The sequence below is a fragment of the Anolis sagrei genome, chromosome 2, assembly GCF_037176765.1.
Source record: "Anolis sagrei isolate rAnoSag1 chromosome 2, rAnoSag1.mat, whole genome shotgun sequence".
In the NCBI taxonomy this organism is placed as follows: domain Eukaryota; kingdom Metazoa; phylum Chordata; class Lepidosauria; order Squamata; family Dactyloidae; genus Anolis; species Anolis sagrei.
In genome coordinates, this window is record NC_090022.1 from 110,904,049 (window position 1) to 110,926,848 (window position 22,800).

Below are 22,800 nucleotides of genomic sequence, written 5' to 3' on the forward strand. Positions count from 1 at the left end.
ACTTTCCTCTTACAATCTTTCTACTTTTATGTGAGATGGGGTTTTCCTCTTCTGTCTTTCCATGTGACAATGTTTTGGGCTTTTAAAAAAGATACATGATGCAGGTTGACACAAATCTGACAAGAAAACCCCCTTCTGTTTTCTTCTTCTGAGCCTTCCTGTGTTCTGTTATCTTCTTCTGTCTCTGTTAATATAGAAATAATCGTCTGTAAAATCTGTCATCCAGTTTTGGAGGCATTTAGAATTATTTTACAACTACTATGTCAGTTCTAGCTCTGCTCACCCTTCCCTAATTAGTAGGAGCTAAGAGACTTATTTAGCATATTCTCTACTTTGTCTTCCAGATCTTTTATAAAGATATAAAACAAAATGGGACCGAATTGCGATCCCTGGATCCCACTGGAAATCTCTCCCCAACTAGATGGACTGCCACTTACGATTACCCTCTTAATACGGTTAGATAGCCAGTTTTTGATCCATTTGATTGTACTAACTGTCCAAGACATCATATGTTGGCCTTCTAACCATAAGAAATTGTATAGCGCTGTATGAAATGCTTTACTAAACCCAGATAAAATATCCATGCATTCTCATAATCCATTATACTGCAAGTCACTTTGAATTATTTTAATATAAAAGCAACTAACAGATTATATATACCCACATTTTGTATGCTGCAATGTCAAAATTTGTGCATTGATGCAGTAGATTTAGTTTGAACCCATTTTCATTAAGTGCTTTCTGCTTTTTGCCTCCTGAACAGACAATTCCTTTTGTTTCTTTATTAAAGCAGAGTTTGATTCCAAGGTTCTAGGATGGAGTCACAGTTACATCTTATTCCTAACTCTTAGTAGGAACCATGGCTCCATCTAGACTCTTTTAATCCTTATTATGTTATTACAGATTTACAAGAAGTACCTTGTGGTTGAAAAGTTCCTTTTTGAATGTATTTCTGTTTGTCTTATAATTGTATCAACCTAATTGTGTTCATATGTATGTGTGTGTGTGTGTGCGTGCGTGCGTATGTGTGATAAATCAGTTTCTTGTTTAGTGTAATCTTATCTTTCACTACATTGAGGTTGGCTTCCAGATTTGTTTTGTTTGTATTAATGCATATACATACTGAAAGCCATTTTCAAATCTTTATCTGGATAAGTTTTCTCATTACTTGGTCCCCATACCATCTTGGATTTACTTTGCTCCTAATTATAGGAAACTTTGCTTTCCTCAGTATTTTCTCTTAGTTTCCCATGAAGGAGTATACTAGCAGTTATGTCTTTGCATTGCATTTGTCAACATAGCTTCTCTGGGCTTATACCTAGGTAAGAACATCCAGAGCCACCGCCCCCCCCCCCACTCCCCTTTTCAGATTTTTCGTGTATCTTCTTTCTTGCTAGTGTTCTAACTTACTTAGTGCACCATGCATGTTCTAGTTAACTTATCAAAATGCTAAAATAATGAAAATATAACAGCCAAATAAACAATTACATTTGTGTAGTAGTGAGAGATTTAGTAAAAAGTGACAAGAAATCCCCCTCCCAAATATCCATTCTTTACCTTGACTTCACTATGCAGATGTGTGTACATTCAATTATGTTTACACATTTGCAAAATTTCAGTTGTCTGTGCCATACCAAACTTTTAATAGTTTATCATTTAAATTTATGTTTCAGTTGCCATCCTTTTTTTAAAAGGGGGATTGTTATTCTTCAATATAATTGACCAGGTTTTTTTTTTACATTCACTGCTCATCATTTAAACTAGCTTTTATAAAGAAATTACTTTCCTTAACAAAAAATATTCAAGATACATTAAAAATCAGTATTATCTCTAAAAAGTAGTCTGAATTTCTATGGTTAACATCTACCTATTTTGATAGAATACATTAACATAGAAGTAGAGGTTGTATGTCTCCTAAAAGCTCTTCATTTGGTTGAACAAATGCAAAATAAGAGTATACCTTTTAAATGAACTTTTCAAGGTGATGCAAGCATTACTGTCTTCCTGTGTTCTAGAACCATAGAGAACACACAACTTGAAGTTAAACAAATTGATTTCATTTTGCTTAAGAGCACCTACTCCTTTCTTAGACAGTTCTCAAGAGTAGCTTTGCTGTCTAACTTTGGAGATTAACCTCTACTAGGAAAGCTAATATTCTCAATGGCAAATATGCACAGGGATCTAGAGACAGATATAGAAAGTATATAGAAAGTGCACTAAAAGGAAGTATACTAATTTAAGAGGTCTTAGGCAAGATGTTTTAAACAAGATATCTTAGTGAACCTTCATTGGCTTCTGTAAATTAATATGGATGTTTTATGTTTAGATATGATTTTTGATAGGTTACATTTTATTAATTTATAGATTATATTAATTTATAGATACCATGTTATAAATTGTTTTCATATGTAGGGTTATTTTGAGTTATTATGTTTTTAAAAAGGCATTGAATTTTGCCTTTTTTTGTCTGTTGGAATGTATTTATTTATTTATTTATTTATTTATTTGTTATTTACCCTGATTCCTCTCGAGTAGATAGGGTGGAATATAAATAAAGTTTTTTTATAAGTAGTAGTATTAAGTCGACATACTGACAATAGTTTAGAAGTTATTTTTTAATACAGAATAGTAACAATCTGCGCAATATTTTCTCTGTTATCCAAGTCCTCTACAGTCAGCATGTCTGCAAATTTGAAATATGTTTCTTGCTTAATGCCGAGTGGCATACAAATGAATTTACCTATCAGAAACTATGACAGGAAAAGGCTTTTCTGGAACATGCCCAGCTCTTAATGGTATGGAGGGATTTAGCTCTATCCATAAGGATTTGGCAGCCACCCTGATCACAAAACCAAAACACAAAAGCCTGTGATTGATTAAATAGGCTGCCTTGGAAGATGATAGGTTGGCCTTCATTAGAGATTTTTAACAAAAGTTTGTACAGCATGACTGTGCAGTTTCAGCCCCCTGAGATTTTCTGGGGGTTCCCCATAATATCATTTTGTTTGTTTGTTTGTTTTGTTATTCCCCAGTTTTTCTATGGAGCTTTGTTACGGGTAGTAAGAGATTTAGCCTAAGATCTCCTGATATTTTTTCCATCTTTTTTTTTTCCTTTTGGCCACATCAACAATAGAAACATTTCCTTGGATACCTTCCTAACATTGAACTCAGCCCATAGGCTGAAAGCCCCTGGTGACACAATGGATTAAACCCTTATGCCAGCAGGACCGAAGACCTTTGAATCGGGGAGAGCTCAGATGAGCTCCCTCTGTCAGCTCCAGCGCCCCATGCAGGGCCATGAGAGAAGTCTCCCACAAGGATGGTATAAAACATCAAAACATCTGGGTGTCCCCTGGGCAACATCCTTGCAGACAGCCAATTCTCTCACACCAGAAACGACTTGCAGTTTCTCAAGTTGCTCCTTGCATGGGGAAAAAAATAGGCTGAAAGAGGTTCCCCAAAGGTAAAATCAGTTCTCAGATCTGCTTGAATAGTGTATTTCTTGAATTGACAGAGGCATGAGCCAAATGATCTTGGAGTTCCCTTTCAACTCAATAAATTTATACATTCTGGCAGAAGCTCCTGCCCTTGTCCACCTTCTCTGGCTGGAGAGAAGGTTCAGGAACCATTTGCAAGGTGCTTTGTTAACATTCCCTGGCCAAAAGGAACAGCAGGCAGGAAGAGTGAAGAGGTTAGAGTAAAGCTGTGTAGTTTCAGTCAGCACTCAGTTTGCTGGTTCACCTTTGGTTTGGCTAGGATGGGATGGCAGGTCTCCAGCAGAGTGGAAGAAGGCCTTGCGCATCCTCCTTTTTGTGTTGCCATACTCTGCAGCTTTAGTGGCCTGACCATTGTTGGCAGCTGAACAGTAGAAGGAGAATTGCAGCGAGAAGACCACCAAAGGTACAGGGAAGCAAGAGAAAAGAAGGGAGGGCAACACGGTGAGGCTCCACTTTGTCTGGTTCAGGTCTTTTGCTGCAGAAAACCAGCTGTGTCAATTTCTTTAACACTTAGAATGAAATCTACAGCTTCTTGTTAATGTATGCTAAGTGCATTGATGCTAGAAACATTTAGAACAATCCAGGGTTATTGGGAAATATTGGATCTAAGATTTGGTCCACTCCTGTTCCTTGTCATAGAGACAGTGGGGCACCACTTCAGTATCACGAAGGGAGAGGAAATATATCACCAAAAAAGACGGAGCAAGGTTTCAGTATAGTTTTACATCAGGAGAGAAGTACAGTATGGTTTGACAGAAGCACAACACAAAAAACCTTTAGTATTATGTTTTATTGTGTTTGTTTCCTTTGTAGTTGCCCTTTGATAAAGCCATTTGAGAGATATGCTGAACGAAAGAACAGAATAAGCCCAGTAAATATACCATGAAAACCATAAATTACAAGCACACACAAAACAACATATTGAAAACAGTATTAAGGGGCCATGGTGGTGCAGCGGGTTAAACTGCTAAGCTTCAGAACTTACTGATCAGAAGGTCGGTGGTTCAAATCCCCCAATGGGGTGAACTCTCATTGTTAGCCCCAGTTTCTGCCAACCTAGCAGTTTGAAAACATGCAAATGTGAGTATATCAATAGGTACAGCTTTGGCGGGAAGGTAACGGTGCTTCATGCAGTCAGGCCAACCACATGACCTTGGAGGTGTCCACGGACAACGCCGTCTCTTTTTAAAACATTTCTTTATTGTATTGTTAACAACTATTTGTAATACACTTATCTTTACATTTTAGTTTAGTTTCAATACATTTTTTCTTTCCACCCCTTAACCCTCCCCCCTCCCCCCGTTGACAAGTTGGTCCGTCTTCATTTTTTCGAGCCATCATTGCATTCTATCTAGGGTTTTTTTTCCAATGATCGTCTTCTGATTTAGCTTCTTGTATCCAATTTTTAAAGGGTGACCATATTTCTTTCTGCTTTTCTGTCCATAGTTTTTCATTTCTTATAATGTCCATAATTTCCAATTTCCAGTTCCCACACATATTCATACCATTTTCCCAGGGTCCATTTCTTTTTTTCTTTTCACCCCCAGGCAATCACAGCATGTGCTGCTCTAAACATCATCATAACTAGGTTTTGTTCATGAGCTTTTATTTTACTGTCCCCACAAATCTCCTTTAAGAGACTCTCCATATTTAATTTTTTTTTATTTTTGTATATAATTCAGTTTTCATGAAGATTTGATTCCAGAACTTTTGTGTCTCCTTACATTCCCACCATAGATATGAGTACCAGGCTTCTCTGCTCACAGTGCCACCATTTTGGATTTAGACCTTGGATCATATGTGCCAATTGAATTGGTGTCCTATACCATTTTGTTATTACTTTCTGCTCCAGATCCCTATATTTTTTCTATCTTTATTTTATCTAATCCATTTCTTATTCTATCTATTTTTTCTTTCTCTACGCCTCCTTCCTTTTTCCATCTATATTCCATCCTTTTATACATAAATTCCCTGTCTTCTAACATTCTTCCATATATTTTACCTAACCCTTTTTGCTTTTCACTGGATCTTTCTTTCAATATTCTATCTATTATATTTTCACCCATATTACTTTCTTCCTTTTTTTATTTGTTCCCAAATGCCTCTTAATATTAATATTAAGTCTCTTCGGCTTAGATATTGAGATGACCACAATGGGATCACAATGGAAATTGCCCTCTTGTCCCTCCCCCAAATCTCAGTAGATAAGTGCTCTTTGAATCAGATGAATGATCTCTGCATTGGCAAGAACCTAGTGGCAGAGGTAGCTGTGATGCCAAGCTGTGCAGGATTTTATAACTTAAAAGGAGCACTTTGGAGTGATCTCCTTAAGTATCTTTGTCTTTGATTCAGAAGATCACCACGCATCTTTTCCCCTTGTGGTTCTAAAACTGAATGTGGTTTATTTCTTATCCAGATATATTTTTGGTGCTCAAGATATTCCGTAACTCTGAAATAGTAAAATGCACTCAGCCTTCTCCTATGTAAAAATAAGTATTTCAACAACATTAAGATATTGTCAGAAGCTGTGCTCCATACTTTGCAAGTTGTGAGTGCCATTACAAGTAAACGCACACAGTAAACTCCAATTTTGTCCACATATGCTACATTGAAGCTGCAGCCCTATATTCTTTAAAAGCATTTTAAAAGCCCATAAGAGCCACTGAACCTAACTGTATATTGCTGTTGTGTAAGACTTTGCTATGAGCCAGTCACTCATAAGCCATTGTTTGCTAGTTCTCTATTAGCATTATGTAAGAATTTGCTATGGATGCAATGTGAGGTGGTAGTTGCAGCAGACATAGCCTGTGGCCTGTTACAGAAAAGGTCACTAGGTAACTTCTCTGTACATTCTGTAGCACCATTCCTGGTGACATCATAAAAAGGTCAAGTCCGCTATGTAGGTCTCTCTGTCCATTGCAATGATCTCAGAATGCCACCTTTAATTTGCACAAGGACAGCATATATGGTTTCAGATATGCCAGCCCACTTACATAATATGAAAGCCTGTCCTCTAAAATGTTCCAAGAGTTAAAAATAGTATGTTTTCACCATGGTGCAATTTTTCTGAGAATGTATTCTGTCTTTTTTAAAGATCTTCTAAACACCAAATTGAATTGCCTTTATTATCTAATATGTTCAGACCATGCAGAAAAATAGAATTGTGTAAGTCTTCATAGGAGCAATGTATGTAAAATCTACCTTACTGTTGGGGCCTAATTATGTGACCCATATTAGAGGATTTTCCAAAGCATCTCTCACTCTGGTGACTTTTGCCAATTTATTTGATAAGTCATTTCATCTTATATAGTGTAATGCAGTATGGGATTTTGTGGCAATGTCGGTAAAGGGTTTCAAAGGTTTGTCTGATAAAATCAGATAATCTGGATTTTATATGGCAGTATAGAAGGGGTCAGAGTATGTTGTTCTGTTCCTGCTGGCTGAACCACTTTGATGCTAATCATCTTTGGCCACCAGCAGATCAAATAGGACCTCTCCAAATTCCACATTTATTACGGCTCACACAAAATAGCCCACGGAAGTAGGCTGAGAAAAGGAAAATAGCTAAGGATAGGACAAGAACTAAGAATCCAACTAGATATAGAAAGAAGAGAGCTGACAGAAATAATCTCCCAGGGGAAATAGAAAAAGAGGAAGACATACCTGCTAAATGAGTGCTACATATAAAAAAATATCTTGGGTTTCCATTGATTAAATGAATCTTCTCTATTGGGACTAGCAGTTGAAATTAGGCCATAATATCATATAACGTATTTTAAGGCCCCTTCTACACTGCCATATAAAATCCAGTTTATCTTCGTGTAGACTCATATAATCCAATTCAAAGAAGGTAGTGTGGATTATCTGCTTTGATAATCTGGATTATATGGCAGTTAAAAGGGGCCCTTCCACACTGCCCCTTTATCCCAGGATCTGATCCAAGATTATCTGTTTATCCCAATTTATCTCGCAATGGGGACTCATATATTTCCGTTTAAAACAGACAATCTGGAATAAAGTGCTGTGTGGAAGAGCCCTAAGGTAAATCTAGGGTGCTTCCACACAGCCCTTTATCCCCGGAGATCTGCATTTAAAAATGCGGATTTTCCTGGGTTCCTATCCACACCCATCCCAGAAAGGGTGTCCAGATGTTCTTCTGGAACTTCCTGGGAGAACAACGGGACATGCTGACCCCCTCTCCAAAAGACGCCAAAACCAATGTAAAAAACCCCAAAAGAACTTACCCAGCCTCCATTAGAGGGCTGCCGGAGCTCTCCTGGCACGTACAAATGACCCATCAGTAGAAAGAGGGGCAGGAGCTGTTTTCCTCCTTCTCCCCCCTCCCTCCCCTTTCTCTTGGTACATCATTTGTACATGCCAGGAGAGCTCCGGCAGCCCTCTAATGGAGGCCGGGTAAGTTCTTTTGTTTTTTGTTTTTACATTGGTTTTGGTGTCTTTTGGGAAGAAGGTGGTGGGTATTATCTCAGTTTTTCAGACTACAGTCCAGACACCAGAAGTAGTGGGTTTATCCCATTCCTTCCAGAAAGGCGTGGAATAAACCTACTATCAAATTAATTTGCCACAAACAATGGTTTTCCTGGTTTGTGGTGAATTAATTTGTGTTTGTCCAGGACAACATCTGGATAGCCCCCTTTTTATTGTGATAACTCCTGCATTAAATGGGCTGTCTAGATGCACCCCTAGTGGGAGCTCTTCATTTCAATGGCAGTGGGGCATTGAATCTGTTCAAGTTTAAGTTGAATTTAAAGAAACTATGTAATCTACTGAGACTTATCCCTCACAACAGAATCAATATCTTGAATAGACCTTTTAAAATAGGGACTGAATCTTAGATCCAGACTAACTACCTCATAGATACGGAAGACACCAGTCACCAAAGGGTAAGCCTTTTGTAGATGTGAAATGCTGAATTGCAATCATCCCCGACTCCACTGATTTGTGATAACATATCAGACAGTCAGAGAGATTATTGTATCATTGTATCTACAACTATTCTTTTCGTGCCCTTTTTTTAAAAAGAGCTTGGAATGTTTTACCATGCTAATTTAATAGTAATGTACTTTGCAAGGTATTGAATAAAGCTTCAGGAAAGCAAAAAGTATTGCTGAATGAAGCTTCTAAGCCTCTTCCAACATGAAAATGGTTGTTTTTTAATTATACAGTTATTTTTACTATTCTGTACATGGGTATTAAAGTCTTACACAGAACTGTCTTAGAAAGCCATCATTTGAGAGTTTTAGATACTGGTTGGAAACCTTTGCTCCAAATACCTCTGGTCTGAACCAGGAAGGTCAGCAGCATCTGTAGCCTCTGGCCAATCGCCTACACCTTATTTTTAGGATCCTCGGTGAATTTCATTGTCATCATTTTTCATGTTGTCATTTAAAGTGACTGTACAATTCTTCCATTATTACTAAATTTAAACTACTATTTTATGGCATTCATCTTGGACATTTGAGATTTCTTAATTGTTATTTTCTTCACATGTTTATTTTTCCTATTTTTCTGCCCTACGAAATTTCTGTGTTTTCTACCTAAAGTCTGCTTTTCACCATACAGATCCTTTTTCTATGGCTATTTACAGTATTCCTTTATCACCAAGGGAATTTATTTTTAACTTTGTTCCACTGCCCTTTAAATCTACATGTCGTTTTGCTTTTTCCAAAATAATGTTTACATGTCATGATTTTTTTGTTTCTTGGTCAATATTGGGCAGTTCTGAAATACATATATATGCATTTCCATCACAAATCCATATCGTTTGTAATGTCAGGGCCAAGACAGCAACAGCACTTCTAACTCTGTCACATATCTCAGCTGATTGTTGGCTCAGACTGCCCCATGCTTTGAATTAACATGCATAGTTTATAATAATAGCCTATAGTGCATTAATTTTAATGAAAGCTAACAGCTGCCTTTTCTCTAAGGAAACTGGTCTTGATTTTATTAACTTACAGGACAGAAGAATAATTGGCACATATCATTGTCCAGAAATGTATTCAACAAAGGTATCTTTTATTGTTTTCTAATGATTTTAGCCTTAGAGACTTAAAAACTGAGTTCATGGACCATTTGTGGCCATTAAAGATCCCATGGCACATTGTAGAAGACCTGGCACCTTATGCCAGGATCCTGTCCAAACTCTGATTGTATTATGAATGGTCTTCTGATCTTCTGTACCATCCCCACTATTCACCCACCTTCCCATTCACCCACCACATAGTTTTAATTGGCTACACCATTTTTCATTTCCTGTACGACAATAGAGTGTGTTGTTAGATAGCCACTGCATTTTGCCTGAGAGGTGACTGCACTTGTTGGTGAAGTGATGTCACTTTCAGAAGTCTGTAAAGCGCTTTGGATCCTTCTGGACGAAAGGCGCCCTGCAGAACTGGTGTGTTTTCATTGTTGTATTGTAAGCTTCTCTTTAGTTACAAGCATACATTGTCATTAGGGATGGGTGAACCTGTTTTATTGCAGTGACTCTCCAAACCACCTTTCTAACTTTAAATGCAGAGCATTCCTTTAGGTCAAAAACAATCAGGCCAGCTTGACTTGTCACGATTCTACATTCCTGTTTTGGAAATAAACCCTTGCCAACCAAGAGGGGGAAATGTCTGGAAAATTTAGTCTCTTCCTGCTTATTCTACAATAAGACAATTGAAGGTTCATCCATTGCTAATATACTGCTATCAAATAACTGTCAATGTCCCTCTGAAAAAGGTATAGAGACCTCCAGCCTTCTCAAACTGTGGTGTTATCAGACAAGTGTCTGATCACAGCAGAAAACTTCTTAAATAATATGAATGTATTAAATGACACATGTACTCAAAGCTGTTTTCTTTTCCTACTAAATTCTTCAAACATGTTTCCTGCTCATTCAGTTATTCATATTGGGGCGACTGTAATATCATTTTTCCAGCATTCACAGAAGATTCCAAAGCTAGCCATATGACAACTTGAATCTGTCTGATATTCACGCATTCCCCATGCACACACATATTTCAAACAGTCAGACTCAATATATCCTAAATGGCCTCTTGTGAGAGGGTGCATGCATAATCTTCTTCTTTTTAAGTATTTGAAGAAATTTTTATCTGTGGCCAAGCTACACAGTTCTCTTTGCAATGAAGTCTATGGAAGGCTGCATACTGGTTTTGCCTTTGAGGTCTGGGCTTTGTCTGGAAATGGAAAATGAAACTTTTCAAAAAGCTTTGCTATCCAGCTTTTGTTATTCACTCCATCCAACCTATCCACCTCCCCCAGGATTACCCAGTGCTCCCATTTTGCACTTTTGAATGTAACCTGAAAATGTGTTCACATAGTTGTGTCACAAAGCTAACTTCCTTCCTTATAAACTGCTTTTTAAAATTTTAAAAGATTTACCATTTGCCAAGTGGTAAATTCTTTTAATGCTTGATGCCATGAAATACATGTTGAAATTGTCAGTTGTACACTGTGGTGAGGAAGAAAAATCTCATTCCTGCCTGTTTGCTCCCCTTTGGGATTGGCTGGTTGAACTCAGAGCCCATGGATGAAATGGCAGCATCTTGAAAATAAATGAAACGGCTGTGCTATTAGACACATAAATGTTTGTTATGAGTCTGCAGAAATAAGTATGCTTGGATATTGTTTCATGAGAAGTTGCTGAAGACCTGCTCCAGGCATTCTGATCAGAATTAGGTTAATTCCATTATGGACTCGACCTGAAATGATTCCTTGTCCAAACCAGCTTTTAGCATGCAATGTCAGTGGGAACATGGAAGAGCTTTTTCAAGCCCCTTCTACCCTGCCATAGAAAATCCAGATTATCTGCTTTGAACTTTATATGGCACTGTAGACTCATATAATCCAGTTCAAAACTGATAATCTGAACTATCCGCTTTGATAATCTGGATTATATGGCAGTGTAGAAAGAGCTTCATTTACAGTGCTATTTCCACACATCAATTTTTTTTGAAGGCTCCAAGCACACAACCCATACAACCCTCCTTCTCCTGGGTTTCTGTCCCCAGATCCTCACACAATCCAGTTTTACCCTTGGGGAATGGTTAGATGCCATCCTGGGTCAACCTTTGGTTGACCTGGAATGGCATTCATCCCCGACATTCCCCCCCCCCCCCAATACTTACCCAAGGGGCCTGCTGGCAGCATAGCCCCCCCCCCCCAGTTAAGTTTTTTTGGGGAGCAATGGGGGCTGCAGGGTAGGGGAACAGTCCTAGGAGTCAATCCCCACAGGCCCCTCACCTGGAAAATTTGGACCTTAGCTTAAAGTCCAGATCTTTTTCAGGTGTTTATTTAATGTGCAGTAAACTGAGAAAATCCAGTTTTCTTGGCATTAATTCACGTTTACCTAAGGTGTCATTCGAAAAACTTAGGTAAAAGCGAGACAGGTCCTGTGTTTTGGGCCTATCTGGAAGGGCCTGTAGATTAACATCTGATTTATGCCCACTTCAGGTATCATTTGCTGGATTTACACCCAGCAACAAGTGCAGTTGTGGATAGCTGGTTATATGTTCTAAATCTCCCTCACAAGACTGGGACAACAAAGACTGTGTCTGTGTTATTTGAGAAAAGAGACATAGCAGCAATTAAATAATATTGTCCTTCAATTTTCCCAGACATTTGGAGTAAGCTTAAATGCCTAAATAAAGCTTTTTCTAGCCCTGTAGTGAATGAAGAAGCTGGAGATTACTCAATATACCTGTCTTTCCAATCATACAAAGGGATGCTAGTATAGAAAAGAAATAGTTTGAAGAGATTCCATATACACTCATGTATAAGTCAAGGTTTTGGGCCAAAATTGTGAATTTTTATATGACCTCCACATCGGGCCAGCCACCCCTGGCTGATGCTGCCATATCCCCACCCAAGTCCAGAAGCGGTGCTGTGGCAGAGTGAGTGGGATAGCTTCTTTTGAGTTCTCTCAGCATGGAATAACCTTCTCTACTCAGAGAAGGGGATGGCTTGTTTTTATAAGAGTGAAGGTACACTACTTACATTGACCTGTGGATCAGTTGATCTAGTTTTTTGGGGTCAATTTTTGACAAAAATTCAAGACTTATACATGAGATGGTAGTTCATTTTGAGCTGTGTGTAGAAATCCATTGTAGAAATGGGTACGTATCTGTTAAATTTTCATCTGATAAAACACCAAGTAAAAGGTGTCACTCAGAAATGTTAAGAAAATTTGCAAAAAAACATATTTAACTTTGTTAATGTTCAGATTATTTTTATATAAAATGTAAAACAAATATTTGTTTGATATTAAATGTATCAACTGAATCAACTTAATATACAAATATGATTTTTCTGGTGTGATAATTGGTAACAAAAGATAGCATATCAAAAATTAGGTTGCCTTAAAATTCCTGTTAAAAAGAAAAAGATTGATGCTTATTTCTAAGTAGCAAAATGGCTACCCCAAATAAGTGATAGCCCTTTTTCAGAGGAGAAAAGTAGAGAAAGAAGCAGGGCATACATATAGCAGAGAGCTCAGTGTGACTCCAGTAATTTGCCCTTCAATTATTTAATGGCAGAAAATTAATATCTAATTTTTGTTCACATCACTAATAATACTCCAACCCCATGCTGACCTTTACTGAGATTATTCTCTGACATGAATGCCTGGTTCGTCTTGCCTCTGAAGTACTGCCTAGTGCCACAGCCAGTTTTCTGTTCTGATTTGATGATCCAATTTGATCTTTGTTCTCCTAAAGTGAGCATTGTTAGCCTGAGCATCACACATTGAAAAAGGCTCCTGTGTATGAAATTGTGTTAGCTTTCTTCCAGTAGAGTGTATTGTATCATTTCATCAAAATGTGACTTCAAAACCCCAATGAAATGAATTGAAAATTGGTATTGCATCCAAATAACAGCCTTGTGCTAAAATACAGGTATCTTTGAGGAAAGTAGCACAGTAACCAGAAGTCAAATCTGGTATGTCTCATTCTGCATGATTTTTGAGCTCTATAAATGCTGATAAATCTTATCAGAACAGAAATGTAGGCCCACAAAGTGCAGCACTTCATGCAAGAATGTAGTGACAGATTTCCAAGACATCTGCCAGACAAACATGTGGTCACTAATGGTGCCATATTGTGTATTTGCCTGTGCTTTCAAAATACAGGATCCACAAGTACATATATGTATGTTACTTCTCTGTTGACCTGCATTGAGTTTAGTGTCTTAGATCTGGTCTGTCTAATAATTGGCAGGGTTCAATATTTTATTGCACACACTAAGCCAACCTCTTGTGTTTTCCAGATGGATCCGCATGAAAACATTCTGTTGAGCACACTTGAAATTAAAAATGAGATGGCTGCCTCTGAAGCTGTTATAGGCCTTGGGGACCCTAGAAGCACTATGCTGGCCTATGATACCTCAAGTATCCAATACCGGAAGGCTGGTTTACCAAGACACAGCTTTGGCCGTAACGCCCTGGAGCGGCACGTGGCACAAAAGAAAAGCCGGCTACGAAGACGTGCCTCTCAGTTGAAAATTACTATCCCTGACTTGACTGATGTAAATGCCATAGATCGATGGTCCCGCATATTCTTCCCTGTTGTTTTTTCCTTCTTCAATATTGTCTATTGGCTTTATTATGTGAACTAAAAAAAAAACCCGAAGCCACACAGATATCAAGGACTGGATTTCTCTTCAAAATCGGTTGTACAGCCAAATGTGGGACTTGGGGAGAACAAAAACCTATTCAGGACAAAAGTTACTTTAAAACACCTTAGTTGCTGGCCCATTATATAATCTATTTTGTAATGTTTGGGTTTTCTTGCAAATGAGCGAAATATACACATTCTAGTATAAATGACGCAACACAACATTTAAAGTGATAATTGTGTTTGATGTTTGGAGACAGAATTTAAAACTTGAACCTTTATTTTTTTTACATTTTTTTTATTTTAGCATCAATATGTTTAAAAGAAAAAAAGAAGCTATAGAAAAAAAGGTTTGAGTTCTGATAGCAGCGCTGCATGTCTCTCTTCATATCTGAATATACAAAGCTTAATGGAATGGAGGGAGAACACTAATGTTATAATTCTTACAACCCAAATCATTATCCCAACATTACTTTTTCAGGACATTCACTTGAAAATAAGTAGTGCCTACCATCATACCATGAAAATGAGTTTTCCAAAGTAGATCATGTTACTTATGAGGAGAATGGAAGCATTATGTGAAAGAGAAATCTTGAATTAACAGAGCACAATAGTTGGATAACACTGATCCACAGAGTTGTTGGGGAGATGCCCAAGTATGTGTGCCTCATTTAATGTCTGTGTGTAAAGTGCCAAATGTCAGGGGGCCAGTAGTGATTTCATAGGTGGCTTTCTCTTGGTGCTCTGTCCCTCCGTGTGGGAGAAAAACAGTGGCAAATGTTTTCAGAAGTATTAGTCATGGAAAGGCTACACATATTGTAAAAACAATTGGTATCAGTTTGCCTATTAGTTTATACACTTATGGGTTCTTAATTAGTTTTGATATTATTCCCTTTCCACATCAAAGAGATAGGATAGAACCAAATTTCTGCTGTTTTAACAACATATATATTTCAAAGAAACACTGCCCTTTTAGTACAGAGTTGGGTTGCTTTTTAAATCTAATTTCACTACATTTGATTTTAGAAGTGTTTGTTTTTTATTTGGAAAATATTTGGAAAAAAATGCCTAAAAGAGCAGGAGAGAGAGATGGAAAATTTCCTCTATGTACAAAGTCTTAGAATTGCCTGTTCTTTTCTTTTTCTCATGCAACTCAACAATTCCACAGTCCTGAGTCCCTGGGACAAAATCAAGGGGGTTTTAAATAAATATTTAAGATTCTATGTTTTTTTAGAAATTATACAATATCATTTCACCTATTCCAATCAGCTCACTGAAATTTGTGTAGGATTCAGGATAGTCCCTGCTACCCATGTAGAACAGCTTCTTTTCTGAAGCACAAATCAGTGTGTGATTGTTCCTTTGCACAGTATTTTTGCACAGAGTATTCATGCCTGGATTTTTGATACCACAGATTTGTGGAAGGACTTCCCATGTGCACTTGGGCAGGGTTCGTTTAATAAATCAGAGCATCATTTGTTCCTCTTATGATATTGTCGTCAAGCAGACAAGGAGAATCCTAAAAGGCCCTTTGCTTAGGGTATCTTTTGTGACAAATGAGGTTAGTTGCACTCTATTCATAGTTCATTTCATTTCTTCCTTTGCACAAATAAGCAGCCCATTAATTTGAGAGAAACGATGCTTTATAAATGTGAAAAATATCCATGCTATAAATATTCCCTGGGATTTATAGGCCTCAAAAGAAAGTATTTTGTTGTTTTTCTCTTCTCAAGTTGGTTCAACAGGTCAGCTATAATGAAAACTATTAAATCAGTTCCTAGTACTGCACTTTAAGATATCTGGAGGTTTACAGTATAAGCCATAACATTTTCTGACCTTGCCAATGAGAGGATGATTTTTTCCAGGAAATTGGGGGGGGGGGGGGCACAAAATAAGTGCACAGTCGCCTCCACGAGGTCCTTTTAATTGTTAAGGAGGAACCACTTCCAGAAATAGCTGGGATGGCATGCTTCTGAGCTAATTAATTCAACATATTACGAAATGTGTAGACTAAAATAAGATTTTAAGGAGAAGTGAAGGACCATGGTACAAAGCAAAACACAACAAAAGACTGTTTTTCTCCTCTGTAGTGCCAATGCGTGGTAAAGAAAGATAAAAGTATTACATGCTTTATTACAGAAAGGAAATTTAAATAAGCTGTTACCTTTGAATTGAGCAGAATTATGCTCTTGCTTTTTAAAAAAGTTTGAATCACATTTCATGTAATAATTATTCCTTTTTTTCAGGTTTCAGGATGCATACTAGCCAGCAATTAAGGTGTTTTCTCTTCATCTTTGTGAAATTCATGGCAAAATTACAAGTATATAATACGGCACAGTTTTAACAATATCTTTGCAATCAATGCTCTGTAAATATGTTCTGTATATGACTGCTACTAAGTCTAATATGCATTTTCCAAACTGAAAATTCATGCAGCATATTTGTGTTTGCCTAAGGAATGTTATGTTTCTATACTATTGCAGTTTTAATGACTGGGAAGAAAGAACCAAGCAATGTCATTCTGAATATTTTCTGTTATCATCCCCAGAGGGAAGCAAAGTCTTGAACAATAGCACTGAAGGGGACACCTGATAATTTTTATACTCTAATATATTAAAAAAAGAAAAAAGAAACTTAGATTCTGCCAGACAAAAGCACAATGCATAGAATACATGAGAGCAAGTGCATATAGATAGATAAATACATAGATATATCTGGGGAACAAATCCCATTTAAGTTTAGGTAAAATGTACATTAGAAGTACAACTCAATTCTTTCCTTTTTTTTTAAAAAAAAAGTAAACCTGTGTTCCAATTGCATATTTAACAAAGTTAATGTAAGTGAAGAAGGCAAAACACTGAACATTATCAAAGGTTATGGTGACTATACAGACACATATTTTAATATATGTATGTATATTCCTCTGTGGATATATATGTGTGTGTATGAGTATGTAAGCATGTAATTACACATACATTCACACACATACATACATGCACATATATATGCACACAGAGAGAAAGGCATGCTGGTTCAGTGATAGGAGTCCATGGTGGAAAGGAGTTTCTTCCCATAGATGTGCTACAATAGGGTACAGAGATATTGCTGGGACATTTTTGCAAGATGGGCGTGGAGGATAGTATCCAAATGTTCAGCACTCTTTACAACCTCTCATTGAGTTCTTGGAGTGCAGCCTATACCTTCTGTTGTGTAACTACAGTGATAGGCATTAAATAAGGAGTGAGTGAGCTTCTGGATGTGGGAGAAGTGGTCAGTGAAGGACTCCAACATGTCTCCACCCCCATCTAAAAGGACTAGAGGTATGGAGGGGGGTTCTTCATGGGGCCAAACTGATCTAGGAAAAGAAGACAATGTAGTCTGAAGTAAGCGTGCAATCTCTAGTCTTGGTCTCCTGAAACATCATCACAACTGAGACTGAGTGACTGCTGCTGTGTTCTCCAGGCCAGCTTTTCCTTTGGTACTGCAAGTATGGGGCCTTCTATGGTGCTTGTGGTTATCTGGATTTGGGCTAGAATCTTACATTGGTGTTTTCAAAGGAATAAGCTAATAACAATTTTGTTTCTATAATCAATTGATATGTGAATATTTTTGAGAAAGCAAAATTATTAATGTATTTAAAATCTTACTATACAGGGTAACCGGGCATTTCTATATCAGCAGATCAATGCATATAATTCTTACGGAGCATTTCACAGTTGACATTTATGATAGTACTGTATCTCCTCGCATCTCAAGGTAGTCTAGCTCTCACATTGCTTGCCTATTTCTTCTCTTTTTTAAAAATAAAAATATTGTCCACTAGTAACTTTTTAAAAGGTCCTAATACCAGGGGTGGGGGAGCAAAAAATATGACTATTTCTATGGGGGGGGGGAAACAGACAGGAAGGCCAGGGTAAAATACTTTAAAATGTAGTGAACATAACATTTTGCTATCTGTACATAGAACATATAATGTGAGCAATCATAATTTAAACCGAACATGTGTAAATATTATCAGATTTCTTAACATTTTTAACTTCTAATTTGTACTTTAATGTAAGGCAAAAGCTGATTCTATTTATGGTTTAGGTTAGTGTCCTAAAAATAATGTAAATATTTAAATAAGCTGTAAATGAGCAGTCAGTAGAAACAGTAATTGTTCAGTGATTATTATTTTTTTTACTATAATTGCAGTTCTCTATCAGAATAATTTAAACACCCTTTTGCATAAGACTTGGATTCCAGAAATGAATTTTACTGTACCAGTCCATGGAAAATGTGGCATTGTAACACGCAGTATGCAACTGTTATCAGTTTAGCCAGTTCATTTGCACAGTATGTATATGAGGAGGGAGGGGGGAGGAAGGGAAGATAGAGGGGGGCAAGCTACTGAAGATTGTCCATTAGCACATCCACCTAGTGGCTGTGGCACATGTGGAGGCTCAGAGATATGCATGCATTTCAGAGCAGGAGCATGCACTTATAGCATTAGCAGTCCTGAAATCTGTCCATGGAGAAGAAGTCACACTCAAGGCTTTTCTTGGCACTAAAGAAAATGGGGCACCATTCCGATCAACTGGTTTGAATTGTAGCTCCATATAGCCTCCAATTGTCTAATCTAAGATTTTGTAGATACACCTTCCGAAACACAAAAAATGTTGAGGTTAATTTGCACTATGGTCCTCAAAGCACGGAGCTGGTACACTTCCACATTAGTAAGAAGAGGTTAATTAAACATGATGTTCATTTAGATTTGTGGTTCCCAACCTTTGGTCCTCCAAGTGTGTTGGACTTCAAATCCCAGAAATCCCAGCCAGTTTGCCAGCTGTTAGGAATTGTGGGAGCTGAAGTCCAAAACACCTGAAGGACCAAAAATTGGGAACCACTTTAGGTAGGATGAGGGCAACTTGGGACAGTGATACTTCTGACCCCAAGCTGAAGACACCTCTGGACAGAAGGCATACCTCTCCTCTGTGCCCTCAAAATCATCTATGATTTAGCATGGGGAAGGGAAAAGTGTGGGTCTCCATATTTTGTTGGATGAAAACTCCCATTATCCCAATGACTGTGCCAGTTAGATATAATGCGAGTCCCACATCTAAAGGCCAACATTCGTCCAATTCATAGTTGAAGACATGTCTGTTCTGTGTCTGTTCATCATGACACAGAAGGGAAGTTCATATTCCTTATTGTAGGGAAATTGAAGGTGAGGGATCTGGACAACATGGAAAGTAGAAAGACAATGCATGATCTAACATGAGCCTCAGTAGACCGATGCTCATGTGATTGGTTTATATTAAAGAGTTTGTCATAAGCCTTGTGCCCTTTCACCATTCTCCAAAACAAGAGTCATTCAGACAATAAATCTTGAAACTAAAAAGCAGAAATTCAGAAAGATAATGTAAAGCTGTCTATTCCTCTTCAGCCCAGCCCAACCCCAATGCCAAAGAAACTTTACTTTAGAAATGTACTAAAAGGGAACACTATCAAGACACTGCTTAACACCAAAGGTAAAAAAAAAGTTTAACAAAATGCACTAGGAAACATTTGTCAGAATTTTTGAGGAATAAATGGAATGTCAATGAATCACTACCATGTTCTATCTTACATAAGTTGTATCTCTATTCCATTTTAATTGATTAATGATAAATTGAAATGGATCATCTTTGTAGGTTATATGCAACACATTTCTTATGTGTCAGATTATTTGTTTAAGTGCTTTGCTAATGAATACACATATTCATTTTGAAACGTTGAAAAATCTTAGCTACAGTTTGATATTTGTTTGGGGAGTTAATTTATTTTTCTTAAATGTTTTCCTTGTCACTGAAATGATCTAAGTCAGAGTGATCATTTATATGTTTGCATTATTAATGACATTTAAGAAAACTTCAGCAAGAGTTATATTTAAGAACCATTGTATAGTTTCAGTTAGTTAACATAAATTTCCAAGAATTCTATCAATTTGACACATTTAGTTTTCTCATTTTTTTTATTTGCATGGGTGTTTAAATGGTTCTGTTAGTACTGTCTTTGCACCGTTCTTCTTTATCTCTCTTTATCTTTTTTTTACTTAGTACTATTTACTTCATAATGTAGTAATCATCGGCCTTACTAATGACCTTGTAGCCTTTCTAATATGCACATAATGCACATTTTCCAATGACTAGAAAATGCAAAATATTAGTGGATCTCATTGCATCAGATTTTCATGTTTTTCTCAAAAGGACTGCTAACCTCTGGGATAATGGAGGTCGTAAAATGATGATTGTAAATTGAGTAGCACATAAGAGATATTTTCTTGAATTTAAAGTTATTACAGCCAGTTTCAGCATGTAAATATATAATGTTGGCTAGTGTGTAATTCTTAAAACTAAAAAATATAAATAAAGAAAATATAAAATAAGGCTTTTTTTTTTCATTTATACCTTGATACTCCAATTAATCCAGCCCCCGGGTGTTTTGAAATAATATTGATCTTACCATGTTGAAGTAAAATTGTGTCTGTGCAGTGTTGATAAAGGGCTAAACTGTATATAATTCCTTTATATGTCCTCTAAATTCACTGATAATAGTAATACTTCAATGCTGACTTCATGAAGATATTGTATGAAAGGGTATATATACTATGGTGCAACATTTTTTGTTTAAAGTGGGGGTAAAAGTGGCTTCTCTTGAGTGAAATTAGTAGACATTTTTGCTGTTTCTTAAGACAAATCTATTACTTCCAATTTAACTAAAGTAGTAAATTTTATTTACTTCTTTTAAAATGTCCAAATGCCACAAACCACTAAGCAGTAGAAAACATACCCTTTCCCCATTCGCCTTGCTATTTCCATGCCCACAAGAAAGCACAGGTTTCAACCCTCAGCCCATGTGATAGTTCTCTTCCACCATTTGGGGAACCCATGCACTGTAAAAGCAACTTTCAGTTACAGCTGCAAAACTATTCCTAGTTAAGTGGAGCTGCTCTGGCTTAATGAGTGGCAAGGCTATCTTAACACAGCCTTGCCCTCAAGGTTAAGCTAAATCAAGAGAAAGCCTGACATTCCCCCGATTTAGGGTCTGTGAAGATAATTGGGTTGGTTCCTAACTGAAACCAGCTGCATTGATCTTCACTGCCATTTTGCATTCCCTAGGGTCAGGTGGCCCAGGGCCAGGCATGTAGCGGGGGGGGGGTCTTGAGGGGCTTCAGCCCCCCCCCCCAAATTCTTATGGTGGTTCGCGAAAAGGCCTTACTGGTGCATTATTTAAACTGTTATGTTTATTCATATCATGATCTGATCACCATACTCAACATATCCCATATGCATGGGAGTATTGGGGTAACGATACAAAAGGTTTGCTAGGCTAGACCCTCTTTCACTCAGACTCAGCCCCCCCCCCAAAACTCAGCCCCCCCGAACCCCTCCCCTGAAAAAATTCAGCCCCCTCCCCCCCCCCCCCGAAACGTAATCCTGGCTACGGGCCTGCCCAGGGCAAGGGGTGGCAGTCCCCTGTTGTGCCCCCACCCCATATCATGACTTTGCCCCCTCCCAGTTCCTTTCACATGAGAATGCTCTGGCTGAGGACAAGGTAGGTATCATGGCTGGACACAGCTATAACATGGGGAGCAGGGGGACTCCTAGGATGGCTGCCTATTGGTGCAGGACCATGCTTGGTGGAGCTCTTTCCTTCCTCCGAGGTGACTAAAGACACCATGCAGACCTGATCCTGCATCTAGGATGCCAGATAGCGATCATATCAACTGCCAGTGTAGAAGGGCCTTCTGTCAAGAGACAAGCATAACATGGTTGTCTCAGGTGCCACATTTTAGGAAGGAATGCCAAAACGCATGGAAGTAGGAGTGGCCTGGCTGACACAACCTGTCCTACATCCAGCCTGTGGTCTTCATGAGGATGCCCCATTGCTACTGTACCATAATTCAAATCAGCGGACTCAACATCTGTGCTTGAAAAGGTGAAGCACCATTTTGCATCAACCTACCTTGGAGCAGCCTTGTTCTGTGAAGAATTCTAACACACAAGCCCCTATGTGTATAGAAGAAGAAATGCTTGGCAGAGCTTCATAGATCATTTCATTTCTATTATATCCATATGAAAATTTTGAATGAATGTATTTGCTGACTACAGTAACACAACTATGAAATGATTTAGTGACAGACTGCAAAAAAAGGCATAATCACATTTAGAAAGGTTAAGCACCATATTAAATTGTAGTACATCAGGCAATATTTGAGCAGATTTTGACTTTCATGCTAACAAAGATCAAAGAAAGCCAGACCAACATTACATCCAGAAAGGAGAAAAAGAAAATGAAGGAGAAATATGAATGTTGAAAGAACGGTAGACAGATAGATGTTGATCTGTTCCACAAAAGCAGTGTGACAATTTTCTTCAAGGAGTTCATGCAGAACAAGAATAGATGTTTTCATGCTTCTACTTGTGTGGGAGGTTACACAAATTCTGATGCAAAGAATTTCTTCACTTCAACAGCACATACCCTAAAACAGCCATTCCCATCTTCTGCAACCCAGATTGACTGATAATTGGGGGATGCACTGACCACAGGCATTGATTCAGAGCCGATTTTGAATTTTGGAAAAAAAGCTTTATTATCCTAAGGACTATTCAAAAACCCACCTGACTGCATTTAAACCTGAATCTTTT

The 22,800-nt window shown here is 37.7% G+C and overlaps 1 protein-coding gene across 5 annotated transcripts in view; it reads left to right on the plus strand.

Moving 5' to 3' along the window:
- The window catches only part of GABRB2 (gamma-aminobutyric acid type A receptor subunit beta2), a 150,424-nt gene extending 132,403 nt beyond the window's left edge, over positions 1-18,021 (plus strand). For 2 of the 5 annotated variants that reach the window (XM_060764966.2, XM_060764965.2), the window contains exons 10-12: positions 345-455; positions 9,476-9,526; positions 13,785-18,021. In XM_060764966.2, coding sequence (XP_060620949.1) covers positions 345-455; positions 9,476-9,526; positions 13,785-14,132 — 510 coding nt within the window. In that variant the 3' untranslated portion in view covers positions 14,133-18,021. The remainder of the gene's footprint in view (positions 1-344; positions 456-9,475; positions 9,527-13,784) is intronic. The other 3 variants (XM_060764967.2, XM_060764968.2, XM_060764969.2) reach the window with 3 other exon arrangements.
- Positions 18,022-22,800: the final 4,779 nt, after the last annotated feature.